Source organism: Dama dama, chromosome 12 (genome assembly GCF_033118175.1).
Source record: "Dama dama isolate Ldn47 chromosome 12, ASM3311817v1, whole genome shotgun sequence".
In the NCBI taxonomy this organism is placed as follows: Eukaryota; Metazoa; Chordata; class Mammalia; order Artiodactyla; family Cervidae; genus Dama; species Dama dama.
In genome coordinates, this window is record NC_083692.1 from 16,873,723 (window position 1) to 16,892,642 (window position 18,920).

Consider the following 18,920-nt stretch of genomic DNA (forward strand, 5'->3'; position numbering starts at 1 on the left):
TTTTTCTACTTTTATGTTTATTACTTACTGAAATTTTAATTTACTCATACTGTTTTGCTCAATTTTGTATAGTCATTAAGATTGTGACATAGCTTAATCCAGAGCACATACTCACTCAGTTTTTGAAGATATAATCATCACAATAAATTTTAAAAGCTTTTTTGGAGTTTGTGTCCTGATTTCAAGTTGGGGAAGGAAAGCACAAAGTAAGATATGGAATATACTGCTATGCCAAGAAAGAAGACAGTCACAAGGACTGAGAACATGCCACAGGGTCTAAAGGGGCTCCCCAAAGCCAAATTTGAGGCAATTTGAATATAAAAATGAATGCTGATAGAAACAGATTTTAAACTCACTTATAAAAAAGAAAACCACCCATGAATCCACACTGATAAGAAGATGAGAAAGCTATACTAGTTTTCTAGGGCGAAAATCCAATACAAGCCTCATCAAGGCATTGGCAGGACTGCATTCCTTTCTATTGGCTCTGGGTAGGATCCATTTCCTTTCCTCTTCCAGCTTCTGGAGACTGCCCCCATTCTCTAGCTGGCTGTCCCTTTCTCCTGTCTTCAGAGCCAGCAATGGCAGGCCTAGTCCTTCTCACACTGCATCAGTGTGACGCTTCTTCTGTCTCCTTGTGACTGTCCTCTTTCTGACAAAGCAATATATTCCACACCTACCTTGTAATTACATTGGGCCCACTTGAAGAATCTCCTTATCTTAAGGGTTAGCTGATTAGCTACTTTAATTCCGTCTATGACCTCAATTCCCCTTTGCTAAGTCAGGTAACATTTTCACAGGTTCTGGGGATTAGGAAATAGACATCTTTGGAAGATTATTATTCTGTCTACACAGAAGGGAAAGCTCTTCTTTACAGAAAAGCCAGCTAATAAATGTAGAAGGACTAACTGAAATATAAAAATCACTGTTTTACAAAAACTATAATAGTAAGTGACTCAGACAAAAATCAGTGAATACCAATGACTGAGAGGCTAGTGGAGAATAGGTTATTCAGATATCTCAAAACATCACTACAGAGAATGCTTATAACAAGAGACAAGAGTACCTTTAGAATGAAGCCATCTGGTAAATACTATCTGACCAAATGATTTAACTTGTCATCACTAACAATGCAATAAAATGATGCTATATGCTTCCTAATGTGATACAGTGAGTGACACACGACTTCATTAAGTGATAGTCCTGAAAATTTCTTTCAACTTTTTTAACCTGAATCTAAATATGTGAAATCAATCTGACAAGCCCAAACTTAAGGACATTCACAAAGCAACTAGTCTGGAATCTTTAAAAATGTCCATGCCATGAAAGACAAAAAAAAAAAAAAAAAAATCCACTAAATGAATGTAGGTAATAAAGGAGACTAAAGAAATATGACAACTAAATGCAACCTCTGATTGGATACTCACTTGGGGGTGGGACCAAGATAAAGGACAAAACTGGAACAATAAGGAAATCTGGGCAGCGACTATATATTAGATAAGAGGGTTTCAGCAATGGCAGATTTCCTGAGGGTTATCAATGTACTGGGGTTATAGAGAGGATCCCCTGTTCTGAGGATAAACATGCTGAATAAGGTAAATACCTTATTCAGTACTTGAACATGTACTTGAATTCATGTACTTGAACTAATTCTCAAATGGTTCAGAGACAGAAAGAGAGGGAGAAGCAAAAATGAGAAAATGTTAATGATAATTTTAATAATTGTGAAACTGGGGAAATAGTATACATGAATTCATTGTACTATGCTCATAACGTGGGAGATTTTAATTTTTTTAATAAAATGTTCAGAAAAATTAAAGAAAACCAGGTCTTTTTCATTATAGTAACTGATCTCGGACATCCCCAGTTTTGCATGTAAAAAGCCCAAGCCTCAGAATCTGCCTGCAATGCAGGAGACCCTGGTTCGATTCCTGGGTCGGGAAGATCCCTTGGAGACGGGATAGGCTTACCCACTCCAGTATTCTTGGGCTTCCCCGGTGGTTCAGATGGTAAAGAATCACCTGCAATGTGGGAGACCTGGGTTCTATCCCTGGGTTGAGAAAATAGGAAGATTCCCTGGAGAAGGGAAAGGCTACCCCCTCCAATACTCTGGCCTGGAAAATCCCCATGGACAAAGGAGCCTGGCGGGCTACAGTCCATTGGGTCGCAAGAGTTGGACACGACAGAGTGACTAGGCATACATCAACCGCTGGGGACCAGGACTGCACCCGACTCTGCCTGCTCTGCGGCACCTGCCCCAGGCCACAGGGAAGACGATCAGCAAGGTGTACGGAAAAACAGTATCTCTCAAGTCAAACTGCCAAGGTTCAAACTCTGGCTCTGCTACTTCCTGTCTGTCATCTTAAATAAGTTATTTAATTTCACTATGCTCAATTTCCTCACCTATAAAATGAGGTTGATAACAAAGGGACTTATCTCACAGGGTAGCTAAAAGCATTGAATCAGTTAATACCTGTAGAGCTTTTAGAATAAGAAAGCTTGCTGATAAGGGAATTTCCTGACAGTCCAGTGGCTAGAACATCACACTCTCGCTACTGTGTTCAATCCCAGGTTGGGAAACTAAGATCCCACAAACCACAAGGTGCAGCCAAAAAAGGAAAAAGAAAAAAGTTTGCTGATACATAGGAAAAAATTTTGTGTAGTAAAACAAAAATCAAAACACACTGCAAAATAGCTACAAATATATATACTGATACATAGGATACATAGTCAATTATACACTCGGGCTTCTTCTGAAATATCTGGGGCTTCCTTGGTGGCCCAGTGGTTAAGAGTCTGCCTTGCAATGCAGGGGACATGAGTTCGATCCCCAGTCCAGGAAGATCCCACAGGCCACAGAACAACTAAACCCAGGAGCCACAGCTACTGAAGCCCACCCCCTAGAGCCCGTGCTCTGCAACAAGAGAAGCCACCACAATGAGGACAACTAGAGAGTGGCCCCCACTCACCGCAATGAGGGAAAGCTCGAGCAGCCAAAAGTAAATTAATAAAAAAGCAATACCTGGTAATCTTGGACTCCCTCTGCCCAGAAAGAGTCCAATGGAGAACTGCAACTCTAAACTGAATCTGACCAACTGCTCAAAACAGAACGACCTCAGCCATGTTTTCTTCCATATAAAAACAAGAGGCAGGGTTAGCAAACTGCCAAACATCCAACATCTAAGACTCTAACACACATCGCATCAGTTCTACTATGAGACTGTAGAACTGTCTCGTCAACCACTCACATGAATCCCGAAAGACAATCTGAAGTACTAGAATCCCTGAGAAGTTCCAGAACTAACTAGCAGAGCAAAGACAAACCTATGATCTAACTGCCAGCACAGAAGCACCTAGAGAGTAGTGACGTGCTCTAAGGACTTTGTGGAACTAGAAGGAAGATAAAACTAACATTTTTTAAAATTACTTTAGAATTCAAGAATAACCCTTTCAATGGCAATGCCGTGTATTTTCGCCTCACCGTCAGAAAACTAGGCCCCTGCCTGTACTACTGACTATGGCAGTCACTGGCCACATGGAACTTGAGCGCCTGAAGGGGACTAGTATGACAAAGGAATTGAGTTTTTCATCTTATTTAACTTTAATTAACTTTTAATTTTAAAACTCTTACTCAGTTTGGTCTCAGTGCAAGTTGGAAAATTGTCTGGAACAACTTGAGCACAGGAATTTGCTATAATTTCAACGATAACATTTATGAAATCTAAACACAGACTAAATGCTTCCAATGAAAACTTTGCACCACATGGAGATGTACTAAAAGTGCAAAATACACACTGGATGTCAAATATTGTCACAATTTTTTTATACTGAGCAAATGTGAAAATGATATTTTGGATTAAATAAAATATATTATTAAAGTTAATTCCACCTATTTCTGCCTTTTTTTTTTTTTAATAAAGCTACTGAAGAATTACACCATATTTCTGTTGGACAGTGCTAGTCTATACAAATGCAAACTGATGAAACTGACACATTCAGGGACAAAACATAAGATACTTCAAAATGCTTCATTCCAGGAAAAGACTACTTTAAAGTGAAAATATCTGCTGCCTCTAAAATGCAATTCCACTTAAATATTCAAAGCATGTAATTTGAAAAAAACATGGATATGGTGAGTAAAAACATATTCCTGGAATATTTCACAAATAAAGCATATGAAATCTTATTGTATGAAAAATATTAACAGTGAATTCAATGAAACATTTAATAACAGAAAAAACAAGGTTGGAATCTCACACTCTAAGATCAACAGAAGAAAACTAATGCCCCAGATACACTTCTCAAGGGGATTTAACCCAGGATTATGATCTGAGCAGATCTATGTCAGCTATATTTTAAGACAGAGGGGGAAAAAAACAACAGACCAAGAGTGTTTAACAACCCAGATATCTCAGGAAGCAACTAATAAAACTCATTCAAATTGGTCTTTTCATAAAGGAAGGTGAAGAAAATTATTAAACCTCAAGGAATTGGGAATATATAGAAAATTCAAAAACAGTGTTTGACAAAACAAGTTTAGTGGCTTTTTTTAAAACACTGGAAAAAAATCTAAAAACTTATAGGTTCCAGAAAATTGTGACTGCTTGAATAATGGCATGACTACATTGATGGATGCGAATGTCCAATAAATGTTAGGTATTCTAGAAAACAAGGGTTTGCCTATTGCCACAGAATATGTGGATTCATTTGTGTGACAAGCAAACCAAAAAGAAACATGTTTGAGGGAAGGATTATTTTCTTCTGCTCTTTTTAACCCACCTTAGATGTTTTGACTCTAGTCATATTTAGAGGGAGATTCTCAGCAAATGTTAGTAAATCCTCAGTGACTTCAACTTCTGTGAACATGAATGAACCAGTGCCTTTCAGTGGTAACCTAGCAACTCACTGAAGGGATTAGGACACGAGGACCCTTGGGGAGGGAGGAAAATTCAAATCCCAGAAGCAGGTGCTAATCCTCCTCTGAACTCTGGCTTACTGTGGGGCAAGGGTAGACCTTAAAGTCATGTCAGAGTAGAGAAGATCCTGTTCAACAAGTAGAGTGAGCAGCACAAATTTTGAGTGCCTACTGTGTGCTAAACAAAATGTGATCTCATTCTCACAATGCCTGCAAGGTAGCTATTATCTCCATTTTACTAATAATGCAATGGCTTGAGAGAGTGTAAGTGATTGCACAAGATTCACAGCTAGTAAATGCCAAAGCTGGGATCTGAAGTATTGACTCAGAACCCATGTAAAGACGCTTTCCACTATATCACACAACAAAAGTTCAGATGCATGGTATGTGACCTTTGCAGACAGCTACAGGTTAATGCCAGCATTCAGAGCACTGCTTAAAATCAAAGATGAGTGAAGGTAAATGAAATGAAGACTATGGTTTTTCTAGCAGCCATGTATGGATGTGAGAGTTGGACCATAAAGAAGGTTGAATGCCAAAGAACTGATGCTTTCTAACTGTGGTGCTGGAGAAGACTCTTTTGAGAGTCTCTTGGACTACAAGGAGATCAAACCAGTCGATCATAAAAGAAATCAACCCTGAATATTCATTGGAAGGACTGATGCTGAAGCTGAAGCTCCAATACTTTGGCTGCCTGATATAGAGTTGATTGATTGGAAAAGATACACCCTGAAGTTGGGAAAGATTGAATGCAAAAGGAGAAGGGGGTGGCAGAGGATAAGATGGTTAAATAGCATCACTGACTCAATGATTCGTTGAACATGAATCTGAGCAAACTCCAGGAGACAGTGAAGGACAGGGGACCCTGGCATGTTACAGTCCATGGGGTAGCAAAGAGTTGGACATGACTTAGCAACTAAACAACAAACAACAAGAATAGAAAAACAATAGCAAAAATTAGCAAAATAAAAAGCTAACTCTTCAAAATTATTCTCAAAGTGGACAAACGTTTCATTCAGCTCAGTTCAGTCGCTCAGTCATGTCCGACTCTTTGCGACCCCATGAATCGCAGCACGCCAGGCCTCCCTGTCCATCACCAACTCCTCAAGTCTACTCAAACCCATGTCTATCGAGTCGGTGATGCCATCCAATCATCTGATCCTCTGTCGACCCCTTCTCCTCCTGACCCCAATCCCTCCCAGCATCAGGGTCTTCTCCAATGAGTCAACTCTTCGCATGAGGTGGCCAAAGTACTGGAGTTTCAGCTTCAGCATCAGTCCTTCCAATGAACACCCAGGACTGATCTCCTTTAGGATGGACTGGTTGGATCTCCTGGCAGTCCAAGGGACTCTCAGGAGTCTTCTCCAACACCACAGATCAAAAGCATCAATTTTTTGGCACTCAGCTTTCTTCACCGTCCAACTCTCACATCCATACATGACCACGGGAAAAACCATAGCCTTGACTAGACGGACCTTTGTTGGCAAAGTAATGTCTCTGCTTTTTAATATGCTATCTAGGTTGGTCATAACTTTCCTTCCAAGGAATAAGCATCTTTTAATTTCATGGCTGCAGTCACCATCCGCAGTGATTTTGGAGCCCAAAAAATAAAGTCTGGCACTGTTTCCACTGTCTCCCCATCTATTTCCCATGAAGTGATGGGACCAGATGCCATGATCTTAGTTTTCTGAATGTTGAGCTTTAAGCCAACTTTTTCACTCTCCTCTTTCACTTTGATCAGAGGCTTTTTAGTTCCTCTTCACTTTCTGCCATAAGGGTGGTGTCATCTGCATATCTGAGGTTATTGATATTTCTCCCGGCAATCTTGATTCCAGCTTGCGCTTCTTCCAGCCCAGTGTTTCTCATGATGTACTCTGCATATAAGTTACATAAGCAGCTCGACAATATACAGCCTTGACGTACTCCTTTTCCTATTTGGAACCAGTCATTGTTCCATGTCCAGTTCTAACTGTTGCTTCCTGACCTGCATACAGGTTTCTCAAGAGGCAGGTCAGGTGTTCTGGTATTCCCATTTTTTTTAGAATTTTCCACAGTTTATTGTGATCCACACAGTCAAAGGCTTTGGTATAGTCAATAAAGCAGAAATAGATGATTTTCTGGAACTCTTGCTTTTCGATGATCCAGCGGATGTTGGCAATTTGATCTCTGGTTCCTCTGCCTTTTCTAAAACCAGCTTGAACATCTGGAAGTTCACAGTTCACCTATTGCTGAAGCCTGGCTTGGAGGACTTTGAGCATTACTTTACTAGCATGTGAGATGAGTGCAATTGTGTGGTAGTTTGTGCTTTCTCTGGGATTGCCTTTCTTAGGGATTGGAATGAAAACTGACCTTTTCCAGTCCTGTGGCCACTGCTGAGTTTTCCAAATTTGCTGGCATACTGAGTGCAGCACTTTCACAGCATCATCTTTCAGGATTTGAAATAGCTCAACTGGAATTCCATCACTTCCACTAGCTTTGTTCATAGTGATGCTTTCTAAGGCCCGCTTGACTTCACATTCCAGGATGTCTGGCTCTAGGTGAGTGATCACACCATCGTGATGATCTGGGTCATGAAGATCTTTTTTGTACAGTTCTTCTGTGTATTCTTGCCACCTCTTCTTAATATCTTCTGCTTCTGTTAGGTCCATACCATTTCTGTCCTTTATCGAACCCATCTTTGTGTGAAATGTTCCCTTGGTATCTCTGATTTTCTTGAAGAGATCTCTAGTCTTTCATTATTTTCCTCTTCCCTGGTGGCTCAGACAGTGAAGCGTCTGCCTACAGTGCGGGAGACCTGGGTTCAATCCCTGGGTTGCGAAGATCTCCTGGAGAAGGGAATGGCAACCCACTCCAGTATTCTCGCCCATCCCCAACCCCCCAAAAAAAGGGGCCCCAAGAAACTTTTCATTAGAATGACATAAAAAAAAAAAAGATTCAAATCACTAAAATCACAAATGAAGGTGTGGATATTACTACTGTATAAAAGAAATAAAAAGGATTATAAAAGAACACTAAAACAACTATATACAAACAAAATTATATAAACTAAATAAAATGTGCAAAAAGCCCAGAGAAACACAGATTACCAAAATAGACTCAAATAAGAAATAGAATAGACAAGTAGAGGTTGAACCAATGATCAAAAACCTGTCAACAAAGAAAAGCCCAGGACTAAATGCTTCACTGGTGAATTCTATCAAACATTTAAAGAACTGTGGTGGTGATTTAGTCACTAAGCCGTGTCCAACTCTTTCAACCCAAAGGACTGTAGACTGCCAGGCTCCTTTCTCCATGGGATTTTCCAGGCAAGAATAATGGAGTGGGTTGCCATTTCTTTCTCCAGGGGATCTTCCTGACCCAGGAATCAAACCCAGGTCTCCTTCACTGCATGTAGATTCTTTACCAACTGGAACTCTTTACCAATGAGGGAAGCCCATTTAAAGCCTATCTTTTTCAAACTCTTTCAAAGAGGAGGAAGGAACCCATTCTATGAGCCCAGCATTACCCTGATACCAAAGCTAGACAAAGGCATTAAGAGAAAACCAGAAAACAATATTCCTTATGAATATAGATGCAAACATCCTCAATAAAATACTACCAAACCAAATCCAGCAGCATATTAAAAGGACTATATACCATGCCCAAGTGAGATTTAGCTCAGGAATGCAAAGCTGGTTCGGCATACAAAATTCAATCAATATAACATACCACATTCATAAAATGAAGGAAAAAAGACATAGAATCATCTTGATTGATGTAGAAAAGGCATTTGACAAAATCCAGTAGTGTTGTATGGTGAAAACACTCAACTAAGGAATAGAAGGGAATTTCCTCAACATGATAGAAGGCATTTATGAAAGCCTAGAGCTAACATCAAACTGAATGGTAAAAGACTGAAAGCTTTCCCCCTAAGATTAGGAATAAGACAAAGATGCCCATTTTCATCACTTCTATTCAACACTGTACTGGAAGTTCTAGCCAGGTAAGGAAGGGAAGGAAGGAGGGAGGGAGGGAGGGAGGGATTGATAAATCTCCATTTACTGATCACATGATCTTACACAGAAATAATCCTAAAGAATACACACACACACACACACACACAATCAAAGCTAATAAATGAGTTCAGCATAAGATCAGTACACAAAAATCTATAGTATTTTATACACTGACAATGAACAACTCAAAAATGAAATTAAGAAAACAATTCCATTTATAAGAGCATCAGAAAGAATAAAATACTGAGGAATAATGTTAACCAAGGAGCTATAAGACTTGCACACTGCAAACTGTAAAACATTGCTAAAGAAATGGGAAGACATCTAAATAAATGGGAAGACATCCCAGGCTCATGGACTAGAAGACTTAAACGTAAGATGGCAACAGCAATTTACAGATTCAATGTACTCCCTACCAAAATCTAAACAGCCTTTCTTGCAGAAATGAAAAAGCTGGTCCCAAATTCATATGGAATTGCAATGGACCCTGAATAGCACACACACACACAAAAATCTTAAAAAAGAAGAACAAACTTAGAGGACTCACATTTCCCAGTTTCAAAACTTAGTTCAAAGATACAGTCATAAAAATAATAGGCACTGGTATAAGGATAAACATACAGAATGACAGAATATTGAGAGTCCAGAAATAAACCCATATGTTCAATAGTCAACTGATTTTCAACAACAGTCCCAAGATTATTCAAGAAGGAAAGAACAGTCTCTTCAACTACTCATGTGGGGGATTATCCACATGTAAAAGAATGAAGGTTGGACCCTTATCTCACAGTATGTAAAAAAAGTTAACTCAAAATGCATCGAAAGACTGCTTAGCTCTAAATATAAGAGCTTAAGCAATAAAACGCTTAGAAGAAAACATAGGGATCACGACTTTGGGTTAGGCAATGATTTCTTCGATATGACACCAAAAGTATAAGCAATAAAAGAAAAAGTAGATAAAATAAACATCATCAAAATGAAAAACTTTTGCCACGAAAGAAAACTATCAAGAGCATGAAAAGACAAACTGCAGAACAGGAAAAAATATTTGGAAATCATTTTTCTGACAAGGTTCTAGTATCCAGAATGTGTAAAGAACTCTTACAACTAAACAACAAAAAGACAAGCAACCCAATCAAAAAACAGGCAAAAGCCTTGATAGACATTTCTCCAAAGAACATATGTAAACAGGCAAAAGGGGACATGAAAAGATGCTCAATGACAATAATAGGGAAATGCAACTCATAACCACAATAAGATACCACTTCACACTAATTAGTATAGCTATATTCTAAAAAACAAAATGAATGTTAGTGAGGATATGGAGAAACTACAACTCTCAAATGTTGCTAGTGGGAATGTAAAATTGTACAGTCACTGTGAAAAATCCTTTGGCAGCTCCTTAATAAGTTAATCACAGAATTACCACACAACCTACCAATTCCATTCCTAGATATATACCCAAGAGAACTGAAAACAAAAGATTGTACATGAATGTTCACAGTAGCACTATTTACAAGAGTCAAAAGGTGGAAACATTTATCCGTCAACTGATGAATGGATAAACAAAATGTGGTATATCTGTACAACAGAATATTATTTGGGCTTCCCTTCTGGCTCAGCTGGTGAAGAATCCACTTGCAATGCAGGAGACCTGGGTTTGATCCCTGGGTTGGGAAGATCCTCTGGAGAAGGGAAAGGTTACCCACGCTAGTATTCTGGCCTGGAGAATTCCATGGACCATAGAGTCCACAGGGTTGCAAAGAGCTGGACATAACTGAGAGACTTCCACTTTCATGTTTATCCATCAACTGATGAATGGATAAACAAAATGTGGCATGTCTGTAAAATGGAATATTACTGAGCCACAAAAAGAATGAAGTGCTGATATATGCTACAACATGGATGAACCCTGAAAATATTATGCTAAGTGTAAGACACCATACACAAGAGGCTACATGTTGTATGAGACCATTTATAAGAAATATCCAGATTAGGTAACAGCATGGAGGCAGAAAAATCAGTGGTTTCCAGAAGCTGGGATGAGGGAGTTGTGGAATGACTATTCAGTGGATACAGGCTTTACTTTTAGATGAAAATGTTCTAGAATTAGAAAATGATGATGGCGGCACAATGCTATGAATGTACCAAATGCCACTAAGTCGTCCACTAAAATGATGAAAACAGTAATTTTGTTATGTGTATTTTACCATAATTAAAGAAAACAATTACTAAACTTTTTGTGATAATCATTTCACGATATATGTAACTTAAATCACCATGCCACACACCTTAAACATTCTACAGTGCTGTATGTCAATGATCTCTAAAAAAAATAAATAAATAAACCCTTGTACACATAACTCTAAAATCAAAAAAACAAGGAAAAAAAATTTGATATACAGAAAACAATTTAAGGAATCATAAATAACCCTTTCAAGTATAAAACATCATAAGACTCTTCTCCTGACCAAGGCCCTTTCCCTGTCTAAATGTGGTTATCACTTTCTCCAAGGTGAGGCTATCAGGGCCATGACCAGCCCTGCCCTCTCTGGGGAAAATCACACCTACCTCCAATCACTCGAATATTGTTGTCCTTTGTCAGAATAGCTTCCGCATGGAATACCAAAACTGGAATTCTCCTGCAGCCTCCAGTCCACATGATGCATGGATGATCTCTACAACCATAACAGAAGGCTTTAGTAATTCACAGCTCAAAATCTGAATTAACAATTGAAGCACATCAATGGGGTCAGCTGTTTAGCAACTTTCCCCTTCTTCTAGAACAAGCATTCCAAAAGTTCTATGGGAAACCATTTCTCTCCCATTCTCAATCATGTGGTCTGTTCAAGATGAACTCCATCCCTGGGGCAGGGACAGGCCCTGATTGACTTCAGCCAAGCAGGTTTTCCACACCCTAGTTATAGTTACTGGTTCAGGGAGGAGGACATGAAGCAGCTGGAGACAGTGTGTTGGGAGACATGTATGACCACCTATGAGAGTGATACTTTCTTTCTCTTCTGAAGCAGCTGCAGAGAGATGGCCTCCCCCCCTTGATGGTGTAAGAGAACTGCACTCCCCTGGAAGTGCAATTGTCAGTGTTTGACCTTGGGAGGAGAGCCTGGAGCTGTGAGCGAAGGATAAAGTCAGGGGGAGCCTGACTCAGAGAATGAGAGAAATGAGACCCTGAGCAGCAAACGTGCAGGTACAGAATCAAGTCTTTCCTAAGTATGAGTTAACACATTACCTTTATTATTTAGGACAATTTATGTTTCAGTCCCCGGCACAGAGAAGAATCCTAACTCAAAACTAAAATAATCACAATAACTGACATACCCCTTTTACACCCTGTAGTCCCTTTTAAGCCAATTTGAGGACCCATCCTAACAGTCTGAGCTAGGAAACCTAAAGTAATACAAGTATCCCAATTAAGACTATATGTTTGTGGAGAAGGAAACGGCAACCCACTCCAGTACTCTTGCCTAGAAAATTCCATGGATGGAGGAGCCTGGTGGGCTACAGTCCATGGGGTCGCAAAAGAGTCGGACACGACTGAGCGACTTCATAATTGGTGTCAATAAACATAAAAAAAAAAATAAATAAAAAGGAATAAATTAAAAAAAAAAAAAAGACTATATGTTTGAAAGCAAGTCTATACTAAATGGAACACTGTTTTCTTCCAGAAGAGGACCTCTAACTTTCTCTTCTTATCTTCCAGAAATCTCTGTTAAATCAATCTCAAATGTGTATTTATTCACAAATTAGAAAAATCTTCAACTGCCTTAGTGCAGGGAGGTAGGAAAGGAAAGAAATGACCTGGATCCCTCTTACGTGTCAGGAATTACACTAAGAGCTATCAAATTATCTCATTTAATCCTCTTGCTAGTAACTTGAACTGAAGGAAAGGTGTCTCCGAGAGGTTATGTAATTTCCTCAGTCATACAGCTGGTGATGCAAGGGAACAAGGATCTGGCCCAAGTGTCTGTGCTCCTTCCACCCTTCCATCTCCATAATCCCATTTCAGTGATATTTTGCATAAACATCTTAAACTGAACCCCTGAGGAATTGAAATTAATCAATATCTTATATGGAATAAGATCCATTTTTTATTATTATTATCATTAATTCAAAGATTCAGGCTGCTCTCAAAAACTCACATGACCACACCCCTTAAAAAAGCCACACCACAAACCTCAGGGCCAAGTTAGACTCTCCCAACACAGGTTTAAACAGATCCATGCTTTGAACGTACAGGCTGCCAGGCTACCATTCTTAGAAGTGAGGCAGCCTTTACACTTAGGATGAGCTGCCAAGAGATTTAGTGAAGAAAGCAGAGACCACTACACCTAGTTCATTTCCTGTTTTCTAGAAACGGAAAGTGGATGTTTAATGTTCCTGCAACTTGACTTGGGTGACAGTGACCATTTGAGAGAAAAGGTGTTCACAGGGTGCAAGAAGGATTTGTGTGTGTGTCTGTGTGTGCGATTTGCTTTCTTTTCCGTCTTAACTGACATCCCTGGTGGCTCAGATGGTAAAGAGTCCGCCTGCAGTGTGGGAGAACTGAGTTTGATCCCCGGGTTGGGAAGATCCCCTGGAGAAGGAAATGGCAACCCACCCCAGTATTCTTGTCTGGAGAATCCCATGGACGGAGGAATCTGGTCGACTACAGTCCATGAGGTCAAAGAGTCAGACACGAATGACTAAGCAAGGCACCATCTTAAATACCTGTAAAAGGCACCAGATAATTCCTATGATCCCTTTCAACAGTTTTTGGTTTTTTTCCCCCTATACATCTAAGTCAGAGGATAGAGGGGAAAATAGGCAGGTTAAACTATTAAGCTTTAGATAGAAACTTTAGAAACTAACTAAAGTTCCTTGTCAATCCACCTCTAACTGCAAACTGGCACCAGTATGCCTTAGCACCTACAAATGATGCATTACTAAAAAAAAGGTAAAAATGTTTGACAAGAGTCAGAAACACAATAAGCACACACAGCTGACAAGAGCCAAGGCCTGAATCATACTATCTGTAGAAAGCCACATCCCTGACAGAGAATCTTTTCACTTACAACTTCTGAAAAGAGAAAACAGGTAGCAGATGAATCGTTAATTCAGTAAGGTCGACCTAAAAACACTTAAGGCAGGCGCTACATTGTCACTAAAAGCAAGTGCCCACCAGTTGGCACTAAAGGGAAAAGATTGAAAATGATTAGGAAACTGAAAATTGGGACTTTAAATATTCATTTACAACAGAAACCAGGACATATTAAGAAATTACGCTTTTATAGACATGAAAGAACAAAAAACTTGGATTAGTAACCAAAGTAGACTAGTTTTATGGTTTACTTTATTGGAAACCTAAGAACATTTTGGTTTTTAAACAGCTCATGAGGAATAGATATTATTCACTCTTGGGATCCAGTCTACATAACTCAAAGCATCTAAGCCTCATTCATTCCAATATCTATGCTGGAAATGCCTTCCCCACTTTCTCTCTTCACCTAATCCCACTCTCTATAGCCCAGCTCATCGACCACCTCCCTGGAGCCTTCCCCAGCTCCTGCAGCCCAGAGATGTATTTCTCCAAACTGTAGCACTTGCTGTATAATCATTTGTTGAAAGTGAAAGTTGCTCAGTCATGTCCGAGTCTTTGCAACCTCAAGGACTATACAGTCCATGGAATTCTCCAGGCCAGAATATTGGAGTGCGTAGCCTTTCCCTTCTCCAGGGGATCTTCCCAACCCAGGGATCAAATCCAGGTCTCCCGCATTGCAGGAGGATTCTTTACCAACTGAGCTATGAGGGAAGCCCATCATTTGTTGAAGATCTTTTTAACTGATATAAAGCCAGCTTTTACAATCAGAATTAGATATTTTTTAAGGACTAAAGAACCTATACACCAAACAAACATTTCCACGTTTATATGTATAAATTTATAATTTGGGACCCCCGAGGAAAATACAGAAAAAGAGCCCCTTTACATTTCCTATTGCAAAGAATGTCATGCAAAACAAGGATGCCTGGACAGTTTCTAGCTCTAATGTCCAGGATTGCAAACCATGAATACTTTAATACAGCCTGGGGATCTGAGCAGATCTAGCAGATGTGCATGGAGAGACACCTTGGGATCAAGTCAACATCCTAGATGATTTAAGACCTTCGAACTTACAAAACTTTAGAAATATAAGCATGTTCCTCCAAGTGTGAACAAGATTGACTTTAAGATTCCTAAAGTATAAAACAAGTGTGTCATAGACATGAGCTGATGGAACATTAACAATCAAAACTCAACAGTAGGAGTTTAAAAGTAAGAGGAACAAATGTCCACCAATTTGAACTGGGGTGAGGTGGGCTGGGATTACACCTGTATTTTCACTAACTTCTACTAGAAATTTAGCATTTCTCTATTGCAAATACAGGCAACAAACCACAGTGCTGCTAGCATTACCTGCCCCTTCAACTCTATCTGAAATGACAGATTTTTTTGTACCATATGACAGTTGTTGCAGACATCTCAAAATAACATTGATATTTATCACTACTTCCAAGTTATGGCAGTTACTAAAATTGCCACTAGATCCCTTGTGATTACAGTCTTCTCATCTGGTATAATGAGGAAGGACCACAATCTGGCAAGCCTCTACCCTCAAGCAATCATTCAGTTACCAAATGGTGAAGGCTCACAGTGGTGGTCCCCAGGTATCTATGATGTGCCTTTGTATTCTCCTCTTACAAGTGTTAATCAGACACAACCCAAGGACCGGGAGCTTATGCAAACTAAATAAAAACAGTCCTCATGTCAATGTCTTTAGAAAACAAAATTTAGGTTTTACCTTCTAAATGAATGATCTTGCTAAATACATTAACAAATTTCCCATATATTCATTCATTAAGTTAGTCATTCAGGCAGCAAGTATTTATTGAGTACCTACTAAAATAAAATTAGTTTCAGTCATCTAAAATAAAATAAAATTATGTTGAGTCACCTAAAGTTCTCAATATTTTGACCATCTTTGACTTACCTAAATAGGAATTTCATACAGTTCAATCTAATACTTATTGGGCCCAACCTATAAGCCCACTAATAAAAAGGACAGTCACGAAGTAAAAGAAGATCTTGAATCAGAAAGACGGATGGCCTGCAGAAGAAGTTAAAATTTTGGAGAAATGGCTAAGAGGCAGCACACAGAAAAAGTCACAAAAAGGCAAAGTGCCCAGAGGGAATTATCCATTTAATTATCCTGAATGAGAATGACCCAAATACATTAATAATAACAAATCTCTATTATTTTCTATGACCTGACAGTGATGAAAAGCCTTTCCCCAAAGCTTTACTAATGCTTCAGTAATTTTTTCTAATTAAACAATATAATCTTCTGCTGTATTATAAGAAATATACTTTAAAATCAATATTAAATCCAGCAAGAATAATGCCTTAACACTTGTATGGCACTTTATAATTTAAAGGTAATTTTAGACACATTATTCTACTTGATTCAGCCTGGCAGATACTATCCCCACTTTTCAGATGACATAGCACATGAATCCTAGTGGACTTACATAGAACCTTAAACTAATCTTATCTTTAAGTCAGATTCTCTCTTTGCTCTCTGTGTCATATAATATATTAAAGGGGGCAAAATATCTAAGAGTTGCAAAATTGTGGAAATCTAGGTCTAAATCTCAACCTATCACTTAATCTCTATGTGTCCCTAAGGAAGTTCTTTGATATCTGTGGGGCTGAGCTTAATTAAGTGGAAATAATAACATCTTCAGTTGTTACTGTTAAATGGGATAAGGCAGTTAAAGCCCTTACCATCACCTATAGCAGCTACACTTAGCACTATCTTCATTTATATTCTTGTGAGAATCCAGCAATTAAGAAACCTGACTCATCTAAAAGAACTTGAAAAAGCCATGTGTCTCAATAGACAGCACAGGCCTCAGAATTCTAATGGCCTGTGCCACACTTACTCAAACAACTTATTATTATCATCACTCTATCATCCTAAAGGCTTTGGAGAAAATAACCAATGTCACAGAGTTGGGAGACCTACTTTTCTTAGGTATCTAAAAATTTCAAAATATCCTATGTAAGGAGCTCTGATCAAAACTTGATTAAAAGCTACTACCTGTACCATCTAGGGCTGATACTCATGAGCCCAGAAACATAGCCTTATCTCATTCACATAGCTGACGGTCACACCAAAAAAAGATCCCAAATTAGACCATGTATGGAGGCTAAAACCAGAGTCAGATAACACCAAAGGAAGCATATTGGTAAAAGAGGATAGGAGTAAAATAAAAGAGAACTAACTTCCAACCTGAAGGCAAAGGGTCAAAAGCAGGCTTGCTATTACTTACTCCTGGCTTACCACCTCCTCATCCTCTGAGGATGATGCTGTTTCCTCCAGGTCCCGGGCCATCACGACTGGCATTTCCTTTAGAGTTTGTCATGCAGTCAGCAGACGGGGGCCTCAGAGACCTTTCCTTGCACATTCACTGGATCAAACAATTTGGGTGGCACAGATTCCTGCAAGAGAGACAAAGGATCTGAAATGTAACATAGCTGTCTTTTTGTTCATCATTGATGGTGATCTTTGATGTAATTAAAACGGATATTTATCTAAACAGGATTCAGCCTCTAGAAGCTTACCTTTTTTCACAGTGCCTCACATATGGCACAATGATCGAGATTTTTTTTTTTTTTTTTAACATACTATCTGTCCTGTGTATTTGAAGAGCAGCTATTAAGTTTCTTGTGTTTCTTTTACATACTAAATCTAATGTGCACCAAAATGATAGGCTTACTTAACTTTTAGGAAAATCTGAGATAACGTGGCTGATTGTCTAAAACATAGGTTCCTTGCTAGCAAAACCTGATATGAGCTAAAATGAAAAACCCAAGTTTTAAGATCCTTCCAAATATTTCTTTAGACTCTATGACAAGCATAGGTAAAATAAGATCATGATTCCACTGAAATAAATACAAGCAAAAAATGAATATATTCTGCTGAATCAAGGTTATAAATAGCTGGAGGGGGCAGGGGAAACTGTCCTTTCAAAAGCTCTCAAAAATTATTTTCCCTTACTGAAAATCACAAACTGTGATCCGAATATCAAACAGAAATTAAAATTAGCCCATTTCTAATTAAAATACTTTAATAAAGTACATTTCATTGTGTTTGAGGATGAACTAGAAATAACAGATAAGAAAATGTTTGAATGACCATAATCCTATTACTCAAAGATTACCATTCAATGTTTCCAAACCTTATTTTTCTATGTGTTAACACATGTGATAGCCTAAATAGGGGGCGAGGAAAGCCAGTTCCTACAAGGATCCCCTACACATGTTCAGCGAAATGGGCAGTATGGAACAATCTCAAGGCTTTCCTTCCGAGTATCCCAGACAGGATTTCTCAGGATTTCCCAAAATGTTGGGAAGTTCCTTAAATTCATACAAAAGAAACTAAACTTCCAAGCGACGAAGGGATGCCAACCTGTCCTAGGCTGCGAACTGGGCAGGAACAGACAGGGCGATCGGAAGGTTGAGGGCACTGGCCCCAGGAGTGTCCTCTCCCTACAGGGATCAGGCTCTCAGATCCACCCATGGCTCAGCCCATCCCAGGAAGGTCCTCAGATGCTCCCCACGGAAAGGACGCGGGGAGCCGCAGCCGCTGCGATTCAGCCCAGCGCGCCCGGAAGCCAACAGCTGTTCCCGGACAAGGAGAGGGAAGTGCAAGGGCCGGCGCCCGCCCGGACTCGGGGGCGCCCCTCTCTCCGGGGAGGAGGGCGCGGGCGCAGGCCTTTACCTGTTTCATCTTCCCATCGCTCGGGGCGGGCAGGCGGGGACAGAGAGCGCTCTGCGCCTACCTCCCTCCTCCTTCCCCAGCCGGGCTCAAGGCCGCAGCCGAAGGCGGCTTCCCCCGTTACTACAACAACCAACCAGCAACCGCCCGCTCGGATCCACTGCGCAGGCGCCCGCGCCCTGGCGCGGAGGACGCTTG

General features: G+C 39.7%; 1 protein-coding gene across 13 annotated transcripts in view; it reads right to left on the reverse strand.

Moving 5' to 3' along the window:
* Positions 1–18,920, reverse strand: part of TTLL5 (tubulin tyrosine ligase like 5) — a 311,249-nt gene that overhangs the window by 292,101 nt on the left and 228 nt on the right. For 10 of the 13 annotated variants that reach the window (XM_061156564.1, XM_061156573.1, XM_061156572.1 and 7 more), the window contains exons 2-3: positions 17,275–17,443; positions 11,482–11,588 (exon numbers count right to left, since the gene is read on the reverse strand). In XM_061156564.1, the coding sequence (XP_061012547.1) occupies positions 11,482–11,588; positions 17,275–17,348 (181 nt within the window). In that variant the 5' untranslated portion in view covers positions 17,349–17,443. Of the gene's footprint in view, positions 1–11,481; positions 11,589–17,274; positions 17,444–18,413; positions 18,552–18,725; positions 18,882–18,920 lie in introns of those variants that run through there. The other 3 variants (XM_061156563.1, XM_061156565.1, XM_061156574.1) reach the window with 3 other exon arrangements.